Source organism: Phaseolus vulgaris, chromosome 8 (assembly GCF_000499845.2).
Source record: "Phaseolus vulgaris cultivar G19833 chromosome 8, P. vulgaris v2.0, whole genome shotgun sequence".
NCBI lineage: Eukaryota > Viridiplantae > Streptophyta > Magnoliopsida > Fabales > Fabaceae > Phaseolus > Phaseolus vulgaris.
Genome location: NC_023752.2, coordinates 45965154 through 45977589, shown reverse-complemented (window position 1 = coordinate 45977589; position 12436 = coordinate 45965154). Strand labels below are relative to the sequence as shown.

The 12436-nt window shown below is 32.3% G+C and overlaps 2 protein-coding genes across 2 annotated transcripts; one reads left to right on the top strand and one right to left on the bottom strand.

Moving 5' to 3' along the window:
* The first annotated feature begins 2197 nt into the window (after positions 1-2197).
* LOC137824001 (uncharacterized) lies at positions 2198-3831 on the top strand. Its single transcript, XM_068629408.1, has 2 exons — positions 2198-2847; positions 3649-3831. The coding sequence occupies exon 1, from the start codon at positions 2482-2484 to the stop codon at positions 2809-2811; it is 330 nt and encodes a 109-aa protein (XP_068485509.1). The 5' UTR covers positions 2198-2481; the 3' UTR covers positions 2812-2847; positions 3649-3831.
* LOC137823999 (chlorophyllide a oxygenase, chloroplastic-like) lies at positions 3576-7582 on the bottom strand. The gene is made up of 8 exons (XM_068629407.1): positions 7373-7582; positions 7028-7132; positions 6638-6913; positions 6127-6274; positions 5848-6032; positions 5626-5738; positions 5049-5343; positions 3576-4063 (listed from the first exon to the last, which is right to left on the bottom strand). The coding sequence occupies exons 1-8, from the start codon at positions 7553-7555 to the stop codon at positions 3899-3901; spliced, it is 1470 nt and encodes a 489-aa protein (XP_068485508.1). The 5' UTR covers positions 7556-7582; the 3' UTR covers positions 3576-3898.
* Between the last annotated feature and the right edge of the window lie 4854 nt (positions 7583-12436).

Genomic DNA, 12436 nt, shown 5'->3' with positions numbered 1-12436 from the left:
TATAATCTAGGTCAAAGGTGAGCACATGGGTGGCACGTGGGTGATCTTCTAGAAACTAGGGTTTCTAGAAGCTTAAGCTAGCTTAGTATGCTTCTAATTGGGCTAATGTGAACTCGATTGATTACAAATTAAACTTGTCTTAAAAAGAATAGAAGGAAAAATAATTGATACTCTGGATATGCTCAGTTGTTCTTCTCCTGAGGATCTTCTGATGCATGGTGGGTCCCTGTGTCTCCGTCTAAGATGTTTAACCTAGCCTTGAATAGTCTTTTGGGCTCGTGGTCAGCTTCTTGTAAAATTGGGTCATATCATTTCTGCTGAGTGATTGTTCTTGTGGGGTTCAAAAACTAAACTCTTGGTTGTATCTTGTGTAATCTTTGTTCTTAGTTTAGTGAATTCTTAGTTGTTTTACTGAGGACTGAATGTAACTTTTGGTGTACGAGTGAACTAGTATAAATCATTTGTGTGTGTGTCTCTCTCTCTCATAACTGCTTTTTTCTGTTGCTTTATAATTTTTGGCAATATTTCAATTGATTGAATAAAATGTAATAACCAGCTAATATTTGGTGTATATGTTTGTTTTTCTTTTTATAATCAGTTGAACAGAAAAATCAATTTATTTATTTTATTAAATTTTCAATCTGACTGCATCTTTTGTGAAAATATTTTGAAAAGCAACTCACCCCTCTTATTTTAGGCCAACTATTCTAACACTTTCGTGATGTAATCTGAAACAAAAAATGAACATGATAATAGAGAGAATAAATTTTGAAAATTTAAAATATATGAAGGTGTAGGTTGACATTATGGGAGTGCAAGATCTGCTAGCCTCTAAATGGTTGGAGTTGCTGGTGAATTTCTTCATGCATCTCCATGGTTTCTTCCTACACCTTCATAGGGGTGGTGAAATTTCCATTTTACCCTTAATAAAAATAAATAAACTAACTCACAACATCTTTTTTTCATCTTCTTCATCTTTCTAGCCTCCATCTTTTTTCGGTAAACATTAACGACCAAGGGAGCCTTCTCAACCTCCCAATGGTTTCGTCGCAACCATAACTTCATAGCAAAAAAGAACCTTCTAATTCTCCTTATCTTCTCATTCTGAAAATCATGAACAACCTAATTAGCAGTATACACATCCTGATAAGAGGGAGCATCTATCGTGAGGAAGAAAAAGAGCGTCTACTGTGAGGAAGAAAAAGAGCGTCTACTGTGAGGAAGAAGAAAAACATCACAACAGAGTGTCTATCACGAGGAAGAAGAAAAGTGTCTAGCACGAACATCTATGTAGAGAGAGATCACTTGATAGTTACCAAGCATCTAAGGCCTATTGTGAGAGATTTCGAAGAACACATGCATCAAAAAATGGGGACCCCTAAACGAATTTTGATTACGTCAAGAAGAAGACACACACCAAAGAGATGAGCATGAGAAAGAACAAAGATAAAAGAGAAAATTAAATACGTAACATATCCTTGAACGTAACAAACACAACAAAAACACCCAACAACCTCAAAGTACAACTATATTGTATTATGTGAAAGAAAGATTATGTAGTTTACAAATTGATAATGCAACTTCATTACTAGCACATTTAATGATATACTTAAGGTAAAGATAAGCCTGAATTTTATTGAGTTTCTGACCAACATCAATTTGTCCATTAATTTGATAAACACAGTTAATTAAAATAAAGCATTCATGAAAATCAAATTAAAGAAGAGAAAAAATTGGTATGCATCTCTTATAATAGTTCATGCAATAAAACAAATCAAATCAGAAAAAGAAAAACCTAAACGAATTGTATTCTAGAATCTGCAACAAGGAATGTAAAATACTATTCCAAATTTAAAAATACATTATAGATTATATTGTCTATCATAATTCATTTTAGATTGTACACTCCAAAAGATAATTATGAATGTGGAAATACCTTTCAAATTGTACCATTCATAATGCATCATACTAGACCGTATAATTTGGAAAAAAAATTAAAATAAATTTTTAGATTGTACTATTTAGAATATATTAAATCTGAAATAAGTTAAATTTGGAATAAGTTTTTCAATTGTATAATCCATAATATATTTTCTAAGAAAATATTCAACATATTACAATCCAAAATAAAAAATTATATTTCAATAATTTATATTTCAGATTATACAATACAAAATATATAAAATCTAAATTTTTATTCTAAACTTTATAATCTTTAAAGTTTCCAAATTTCCCAATCCAAAATTGAAAAACCACATGATTCATAAGGGTATTTTTGAAGTTTACAGAGAGGAAGAAATTCCCCGGTTGCTGACACACCTTCACAAGGCCCACATCGCAGAAGCCCAAAGCAGAAGAAATCGCAGGAAACCTCCAGATAATCGAAAAAGCGTAGGCCAAAAATATTTATAATAACAAAACACCAATTTCGTTCAAACAAAGAAGAAAAGGTGAAGTTTCAGTGAGGGTTTAGTTTGAGCCATGTTCTTCTTCTTCGTGGGAGGGTTACAGCAAGAGGTGCGACAGGTTCTGAAATCCGGTGTGAGCAAGTGCACGTACTGCGGCAACAGCGTCGATCTCGTGAACTCCGACAAGGTTCTCAATCTCTTCTTCGTTCCCGTGTGGCGGTGGCCGGCCAAGGATCCTCTCTTCCATTGCTCATATTGTAAGAACTTCTCTTCCTACAATTACTCTCTGCCGCCCACCTCCGAATCGCCGGCAGCGGTGGCCGAAGCCTTGCGCTGCCGCTTCTGCGACCGCGAGGTGGAGGCGGACTTCCGATTCTGCCCCTTCTGCGGATCCGATCTGTGAACGTAAAATTTGGAGAGGTTTTGGGAAAAATTGAAGGTAATAAATGAAATTTGAGGGTTTGTTAGTTGCTACTATCATGTTGTAATGTTGAATACTATGATCTTTTATTTCTTTTGAAATTAGATAATAATTTCGGAACTTGTACTTGAATGCAATATGCCTATGCTGAGTGGAAACTTTGTATTAAATTTTTAGTTTCTTTATGACTTTATTTAGAAATAATGGCTAATTTCTTTCAATTTGTTGAAAAAATTAATAAATAATAATTTTTTCTTTAGAATATATTTTTGGGGAAGGTATAAGAGATTAAAAGTTTTAAAAGAGCAGGATTATGATAGGCCAAAAAAAAGATATTACAGTGTTTAAGGAAAAATTATTCGACTTAAATAAGGATAGTAAAATCTGTATAGGCCTTAATGATGTTGATTTAGATTATGGCATTTACTTCCAAACACCAAATCATATTGTATGAGATTTTTGTCTGCTTAAGAAGTATAAAATATTATTTAAGTACTTGTTTGAAATTGAGAAGCACGGTGAAGTATAGTTATTGAAATTTAGAAAGTAGCAAATAAGTTTCAATTTTAAAATTTATTTAACATTTTTTAGCATCAGAAAGAAACTATGTAGAATAAATCTTAATGTCTTCATCCACTATCCGTGTTTATCTGCATTCTTTTGTAATTTCAAAGATCACAGTGAAATGATAATTCCAAACCTTGGATTCATTCATTAGAAACACAATAAAAAGTTAAACACAAGTCTGAGGTTGTAAACCCTAAATTAAATAGCATTGCATATAAATATTGTTTGATACTACATGCCCTCTTGTTCCAGGGTGAGGTTAAGGCACCAGCGGAGATGGTGCAGATATCAGAAGAAGGTAAAAAAATGATTGGCACTGTACACAATTTGACAAAAAGAAAAAGGAAAAAGGGTGAAAAGGTGTCAAGACTTGTGTATTTGGAAAGGAACAGCCTCTTATTACAACAGTTCCCGGATGGTCTTGCAGAGATGTAGCCTTGAGTTGAAAAAGAAAAATTGACTATTGGAGGATTGAAGAAGCACTGTTTATTCTGTATTTGATCTAGGAGGTGAATGGTAGTTGTTTATCTCCTCGCTCTAATGCATCTCTCCACAATCTGTATCTCACCCCAAGCTTGTCATAGGATACTGGAAAATTCCATACATTTGCACCATTGTTCATTCGTTCCTGCTGCCCCACCACTAGCCGCAGATCCTCATTTAAAACCTTTTTGTACATGAACATCCAAACAGCAATTAGCACAAAGATAACATTTATTGAAGGACAAAACTTACATCAAGTTTTTCGTGTCCTTGTTATTAACTTGTGTATTTAAATTAAATGATGACATATCATGAGTTGAGAACTTTCTTGATGAGAACATGATCATTTTATTTAACTACAGAATTGTACCTTAATAATAATCAATAAAAATTCAAATCTTATTGAATATTAAATTATAAGAAAAGGAAGAATAATGACAGATTTTTTGGGCTTCCTAGAGGCAAATGCATATTATGGATTGTGGGAGCAAGATTTTCATTTTATTTGTTAGTACAAAAAAACATAAACTTATCCCCATTTTCACATATTACAACTGTGTTCAGAGCTCAAATATTCTAAGTTTTCCAAATATAATTAATTAAAATGTATATCTTGCCCTTGTGTTCAAGTATTTTATATTTATTTCTCATAATATAATTACTTTGTAAAACCTTGTGATATTTTACTTTTGTTAAAATATTATAAATTATTGTTTATTACTACGTGTTTTTTTTTTTTGCTAGTAGTGTTTTTTTTAATCTTAAGCATGTTTAAATATCCCAAAGGGTATTTGCGGTAAAACCAGGTAGTCCTTCGAGACATAATTTCATTCGGGTAAATGATTTTCTTAAGTCTCTAAAAATATTAAATTCTTTCGCATGGATCCCGAAAGCGGAGAAATTCCAAATAAAACCCTGAAACTAGGACTATTTTACTGAAGTCCCTAAATTAATTACTTTCATTTTGATCCGAAAGGTATGTTATATTATCACTTAAACTAACGCCGGAATGAAGTTCTTGAGACTTTTATTAATTTCCTTTGTTTAGAGAGAAAGATGAGCACGCCTAACCCTTTCTACCCTTTTTTTCTTCTTCTGTTTTTCCTCCCTAATTCAAACCTGGTTATCGAACATAGTTAAATATGAATTCATTATTCGAAAAACTTTACCTGTTCTGCGAAATGCTTCCATAGGTATTGCATTAAAGGTATATGCTTAAGCAGAGGAGCGAAATCCAGTGACATTCTATATAGCAATCTTGTCTTTTGTTTTGAAGATGGTAAACAGACATGTAGTTGGTGCAGGTGCGTTGAACATTCCCTGGTGTTTTGTCCCTCCAGTTTCCCAGGCTTTGAAATTCCAATGGTTGATAGAACCATGCAAGGTGGTCGAAACTCCATATCAATAGGATAAGGGTCCCAGTATCCTTGCAGGCCAGATGCAGGTGTCAAAAATTTCACCAAGCTGCAAGTTCAAATTCATGCAAGGAGAATGAATAAGCTAGAAGATTACTATTTCATACATATAACAGAGAGCTGAAATATTCCATTCATAAGCAATGCAAAATAAGTGTTACTACAGTATGATATTGAACTATTAAACGCAGAAAAATATCACTTCCAATGCTTTTACAGTAAAATTGTCAATGGAAAGACTTCGTAGAGGGCATTGTAATCCCTTAATCATTTGTTATCTATTCTGAATGACAATTGCTTTCAGTTTTAAAAGAGTATAAACCAAACAAACCTGGGAACACTCCATCCTTTAGCGAATGTTGAAGTGTGAGTAAAAGGGGCATGGGCAAGATCCAAAAGATTGTCCAAAAGTAAACCATGCTCGATTGGAAGTTCCATCACAATCTGCAACAAGTGAAGAGAGACCAAGTAAGAAGACACATGATTATAATTATAATTCTTTATCTTGCATTGAACATCATACCTAAGGGAACAGATTATGTTCATAACATACCTCAGCATGGATTTCAAATCCAGAAGGAGGTAGTAAAGATGGAAGGGTAGCTGTTGGTGGTTCATTGCCAGGCCAAATCCAGATCATTCCCTCCTTTTCAAAGCATGGAACTGACTTTATTTTCACATTCAGAAGTCGAGTAGATGGCATTTTCTCACATTTTCCATCAGTGGTATATTCCCAGCCTGATATCCAATCATTTGGTAATTTTAGAGTCTGTAAATTTCAGTGTACAAATAACTCATTCATAGGACATAATTTGTCCCAGTGATGACTAACCATGGTAGGGGCATTGGATACGACCCTCATTTACTGAACCAAGGTGCAGAGGACAGGCTCTGTGTGCACAAGTATTCTGGACACATCCAGGCTTTCCATCTTTCCCTCTGAAGATAACCCATGGTTCCTCAAAACATTCTATTGGGATCTGAGACAGCAAAAGGCAAACACGCTAATGAGAATTCACATTTAGCTTAGAGCATGTCTATCTTTCATCCGACATGACACCCCATTACCACCAAGAAAAATTGAAAACAACAATAAAGAAGCTGTTTTCCAATGCTCTAAGCATCAAATATTGAAACGTTTTTATTTGCTGCTATAAGTCATAATGTGCCACAAAAAAGACATTTTAGGTATAGTCAATTGGGAAGATTAGGATAGAAACCTTAAATTCAGATCTCTAAGAGGTGAAAAAATATTTCCAATGCTCATTTCGTTTGAAATACACAAATATGATAGATATTTTTTCAGAAAAAAAAAAAGACACTTAAGATACATAGGCACATACCATGGTATCATCCTTTAGGTTGCTAGAGAAAGCAACAGGATACCAGAAATTCTTCAAGTGGGGATGGTATGACTGAACTGGGCCTGATATGTTCAAGTTTTTCCGTGGCTGCCTTCTCTTTTCTGTAACTACAGAATTTGCAGATGTACTGGGAGAAGATGATGTTTGGGAAATTTCAGCTGGGCTTCTGTCTTGCAACAGCTTATCATTTACCAATTCTTCCATATAAGCAAGCTTATCTAAAGCAGTGGTAACCCTTGCTTCAGATATATGAACCTGTTTTTGTTCATTTGCATAAATTTAGTGGCAGATTAGTAACGAATTTACAAGTTTCTGCCATGTTAGATTTCAAGTTATGCTGACTGGTCTATCACTGGTAAAATTCAATACCTGTCTGTGTGCGTGTTCTAATTCATCCTGCAACCCAGCTAGCTCCTTTTTCAAGGTGCCAATTGATTTAAATTCACGAGCTAGAGGATTGAGTACTTCAACCACCTACGCTCATAATTTTGAAGGTGTAAATCAACACATGGTGGAAAATGCATAGCTCAATGAGTAAAAGGGTAAAAGGGCGTAGTGAAACAAAAAACCATATTGTATTGACACAATATGATCCAGTGACCAAGATTACAAATGTCAAAATTCTTAAAAACCAAACATCATCAAACAGCATAATTCATTCAAGCATCAAATTGATTCTATACAACAATAACATAAAATGAAACCGGTTGAAACCTTTTCATGGAGGAGCATGATTGTAAGCACATCTTGCCGAGCTCGCCAATCTAAGTACTGAATATCATGTCTTGCCACTTCCAGGCTTGATATACATCCAAAACCTCCCTTTATTCTGTGTAATCTTGGATCTTGGATCCTCAACATCAAAAGCGCACCCCATGAATTTTCTGTCTTCTCCATATACAGCAAACACTTAAATCTACATTTCAAATCCTGAAATTTGACATGCCCCCAAAAAATTAAGCCAGAGTATGAGTACCAGAAAATCAAGCTCCTTGAAGGAAAAACTTGCTATATATTAACTACTCATATAGATAAAGTTTAACAAGAGAACGCACCCAACCAGCGTTAACTAATGAAACATGTAACAACAGTGCATATTAATGTCATTTTAACCGATCATTATACTTACAATTGAGCCAAACAAATACACATGCCAACTTCAATCTTCAACTCAATGTCTCACACACAAAAAAAAAAATCTGAAAGTAGACTAGGATGAACAATTTCCCTCCAGTCTACGATGCAATGCACCCTCCAAGGGTAGAATTAAACAATCACAGATGGCCAACAAGTTCATGTCATTTAAATGTGTACACTTAACGTCAAACCATTCCAATCACAAACAATCGTTGCAATAATCATTGGTCCAACATTTAAGATAATTATTGTAGCTCTAGTCATTAAATAATTAACTTAAACTTTACTTTACCCTACCATTACCTAATCAAAAGAAAGCAGCTAAGTACAAGAAAACAGACGTAGAAAAGAAATAAAGTTACCCTTTTTGTGTCAAATTGGAAGCTCTAAGGAAAATTGGAAGAGAGAGAGCTAAGCAGTAGCGATGGCATTCATGCGGAGAAGAAAGGAATGGGGTGAAGAAGAGAAGAGAAGAAAGCATGAAGAAGAGAAGAAGAAAATTTGTTGAAAAGGTTGGTGTTGCGCGCGATCCGCTTTGCCTCGGTGGAGCGCCACGTGGAATCGTTGTTGCCAACGTGCAGATACTTCTACCACATGCTTCTCGAACTACTCGCTACGCAGTCCACACATCCTCTGCCCTGTTTGTCCTCCTAGATTTGATTTGCCGGAAAGAAAAAATAAAAAAGAAAAAAGAAAACCGGCATTAATTGTGGCCAGAGATTTTTCAAAGTAAACACTGCCAAAGACCTTCGCCCGTATATTGTGGCTGTACTTGCCAACTGCGATTTAGTTGGGGTTTCTAAAATCACCAATACAGATATTTAGCTGCAAAACTTTTTTCTATTTATTCCCTAAGTTATACTAGTTTTCCTATTTTTTAAAATTAGATGTACTTTTATATTATGACAAAAAAAAATCAATTTTTTCCAACATTTTAAATATTCTCAATTTGATAATTTAAAAAAGCTAGTTAACAGAATTATTATTAATATTGTACTCACACAAAGTAAAATCTGTTTAAAATTATCGGTTGTTCATGTCATACATCCATCAATAAGTCAACTTTAATGATTGTAATATATAACTAATATCATGTGTCATTCTTTAATATTGTTATATCAATTTGATGAAAGAAATTACATTTACTTGTTTTTTTACAGTAAAATTAAATTTATAATGTTCAAAATAGTATAATGAGATTAAAAATATCATTATAATATAGACTATTTTGGGAGTAGAGGATCTGCAGGTGTGGGCGAATCGGTTTCTAATTTATTATGAAAAATGTGAGACAAATTTATTAGGTTGGTTTGATGATTTGTTTAGATTTCTTCAGTATAATTTGTAATTCGTGCGAATTAAGGATGGGGTGGGACGGATCAGTTTGCAAGTTCACACCAATAATAAAACATGTGTTTCTTTCTATATCCCCTCAAATATCTTGTTGCACCCCATTAATCGTAGAAATCAAATTTCAAAAGTTAAAATAGTTGTTATATATTCTAGAAGGTAAGATAGTTGTTCAAGGAAGGTTATTTTGAAATATTTTTCTCTTCTAAATTTTCATTTTAAGAATTGACTTTTATTATGTTGTAAGAGTTTTGATAAATTATTTTAGCTCTAAAAATGCCAAAATTTTCATATTTCAAAAACTCTTAATTTATCTTTAAGAGCTCATATATTTATATCCAAAATGTTCAAGGATAGAAAAATTGAATATGATATAATATATTAGTTGAAAGGGATTTTAACTGATTGTTTTTGTTCAAAAAGTAATTTCAATCGATTGAATTGTGTTTTAATAGGTTGAAATCACAAAAAGTAACTTTTTTAGTGATTTTAATCGATTGATTTGTGTTTCAATAAGTTGAAATAAAACAAAAGTGTTTTCTTAAAAAGGTTCCAACATTTTAACAAGTTGAAATGTTTAAACATTGTTTTCACATGGCTATAAATATTTCAAGTGGTTAAAGAGTGATTTTAACCAATTGAAATCATTTACCATTCATTAAATCATTAAATCATTTACCAATTGAAATTATAAAACATGTTTATCAAGATCAAACATTATTAAATCATCACACACAACCACTAACATTTGAGGAATATAACAATTGTGAAATAGGTCAAAAAACAAGAAGAGATTATTGAATTGTGTTTTAAAATATTGTCATTTTCTCATTATTTATCAATCAGTTAGACAGTGGTTTTAGGTTGACAACTATGTGTAAAAAAATCTTATAAAGATTGGTTTGTAAATCTCTATTTTTATTGTTAATGTAGTACAATAATATGCAATGAACAAGGATAACAAAAAGAAGAAATTACTCTTTGATTTTTATATTGGTTCCTCTGATACTGCAGACTACGTCTAGTTGCCAATCAACTAATTGGGTTTTACTTTGTAAACTACAAATGCAAGTTTCAAATTGAGTATTATTTTGAATGTTATCACTTCTAACTAAAAATCCAAGTATTATTTGAAGGCTCGTTTACTCCTGACTAAAAACTTAAGTATTGTTTGTTTTACTTATCACACGAAGTGAAAACTGTAAGGTGTTGTATCGTCTGTCAAACAAAGTGATTGCATCTTACATGATTTGCTCCTTTTCAAAATACAATGTCTTTCAAATGAAGCTTCTTCATGTTTTTTACTTCGTTGTGACTAGCACTTAATCAAAACTATGGGATGATTGGACTTTGCTCTAACAATAATGGTAAATATTCATGAATGCACTTCTTCAAAGAGGTTGGAAAGCATCAAACTCATTCTTCATGTCTAACATTAACAAGGTTTTAGACTTTACTAAGTGGTTATGAAATAAAATCACTCATTGTCTATAGTCTAGTTTATCATAAATGTGAAGAAGATACAAATTAAGCAATCTCTTTTACAAGTCATCTAGCACACAATGCTTCTCGGTGTACTAAAAGCATTTTAAAGAAGATAAAACAAGAGTGTTTGCACCATGTTAGAGAAAAATCCATCATACCCTATGTATTTTGATTAAGTGTTATTAAAACAACACAAGTATCAAACATGACTATCTTTTCTATAGGACACAAGCTTTATACAAAAGATCATGTAAGAGGTAGTGTGTTCCATCTGACAAGCAATGCAACACATGTTTTTTTTGCACTTTTTTTAAAAGAAAAAAATCACATAAGATGATATAAATTCATATAGTATTTTAAGCTAACTTTGTACCTAACAAAATTTTATGAGCTTACTAGTTTGATAGTTCTTTCATTATTGATGGGCATAATTTGGCCCTTGGTGCACAACAACATTTTTATTAGGGAAATAAACAAGATGTTTTTTGGGCTATATTGTGTGATTATATTATCTTTATCCCTATTGATTTGAAGATGTTCTTCTTAAGCTCATTAAAGAGAAGAAGCAAAGCCTAAGATGTAGATTATATTCAAATATAGGATATCATCTTGTGAAGCCATCAAAGTGTTGACTAATACATTCCCATAAAGGCCCATTATAACATGCCTATTTTAAATAGTGTTGTGAGTACAAGGAAAGCATGTCGAAAACTAAAGGTAATGTAAGGCACAACAAGTTAAGTGTAACAAAAATCTATTAACACAAAGGCTACCAATTTTTGATACAACTCTAACACACAACAAAATATCAACACACTACTCATAAGGATCTTCTTATTCAAGACATACATAGAAGGTTTTCTATGTAGACCTGAGTAATTCTACGTAAAAGATCAACATGTCATGCATATGCTTTTGATGATAAATAAAGTGTTCTTTATTTATAAAAAAAAAGTCAGTGTGTGAATTATTTCTCTCACAAGGAATTTTTATTTGTATATCATCTCATGAGAGAGTTATTCTTGTAATCATATAAACAAATATTTTGTTTTAGACAATTAAAGAATACGTGGGACAACCAGTAATGACTTCATAAAAAATAATACTAGCATTATTTATTTCAGAGGAAGATATAAGGGATATTTAAAAGTGAATTGCTCATGTTAAGTTATAAGTGATAACAAAAAATATTTATAATCATTTATTAACCAGTGGAACAATTTATAGTTGGTAAAGGAGAACTAAATGTAACCTAGTGCCATGATGAACCAATATAAAAAAAATCAAGTGTTTTGTTGTCTCGTGTATTGTACTTGTACCAATTTTTTATATCTTTCACAAGTTGTTTGTGAAAACCTTTTTGAATTTTTAGGCGATCATTTCCAAAAGATTTTATCACCATCATCTTAAGAAATAATTGCAAAACATTTTTAACTTTTATTCAACTTTTGTATACTACTAATCTTTTTATTTTTAAATAAATAATAAATGTAGTAAGATAATTCCTTGTGAAAAAGTGGATTGAAAAAAAAAAAAAAAATATATTAAACATTCAAACAATTAAGATTATATAAAACTTTATATGTTTTGAGGTTAATATGCCAAAGAAAAAAATCACAATAAAGGTGTGAAGATTGACTCAATAATAAATCTAGATCAAAGGTTCCTAGACTGTGTAATCAGTGTTAGGCTACTAGTGTTAATATTCAACAAATGATTTTTTAGCGTATTCTGAGCCCGGGTTCATCTGATGACTAGTCTATTTTATTATGATGAACATCGTTTACGTGTCTTTCTCCTTAGTGT

Excerpts from the sequence above, each read along its gene's own strand:
- LOC137824001 (XM_068629408.1), top strand. The coding sequence starts at position 2,482 with ATGTTCTTCTTCTTCGTGGGAGGGTTACAGCAAGAGGTGCGACAGGTT.
- LOC137823999 (XM_068629407.1), bottom strand. The coding sequence starts at position 7,555 with ATGGAGAAGACAGAAAATTCATGGGGTGCGCTTTTGATGTTGAGGATC. Across the intron at positions 6,033-6,126 it reads TATCCAATGCCCCTACCATG|GCTGGGAATATACCACTGAT; the intron begins GTTAGTCATCAC and ends ATTGGATATCAG. Across the intron at positions 4,064-5,048 it reads GGAAGCATTTCGCAGAACAG|GTTTTAAATGAGGATCTGCG; the intron begins GTAAAGTTTTTC and ends ATGTACAAAAAG.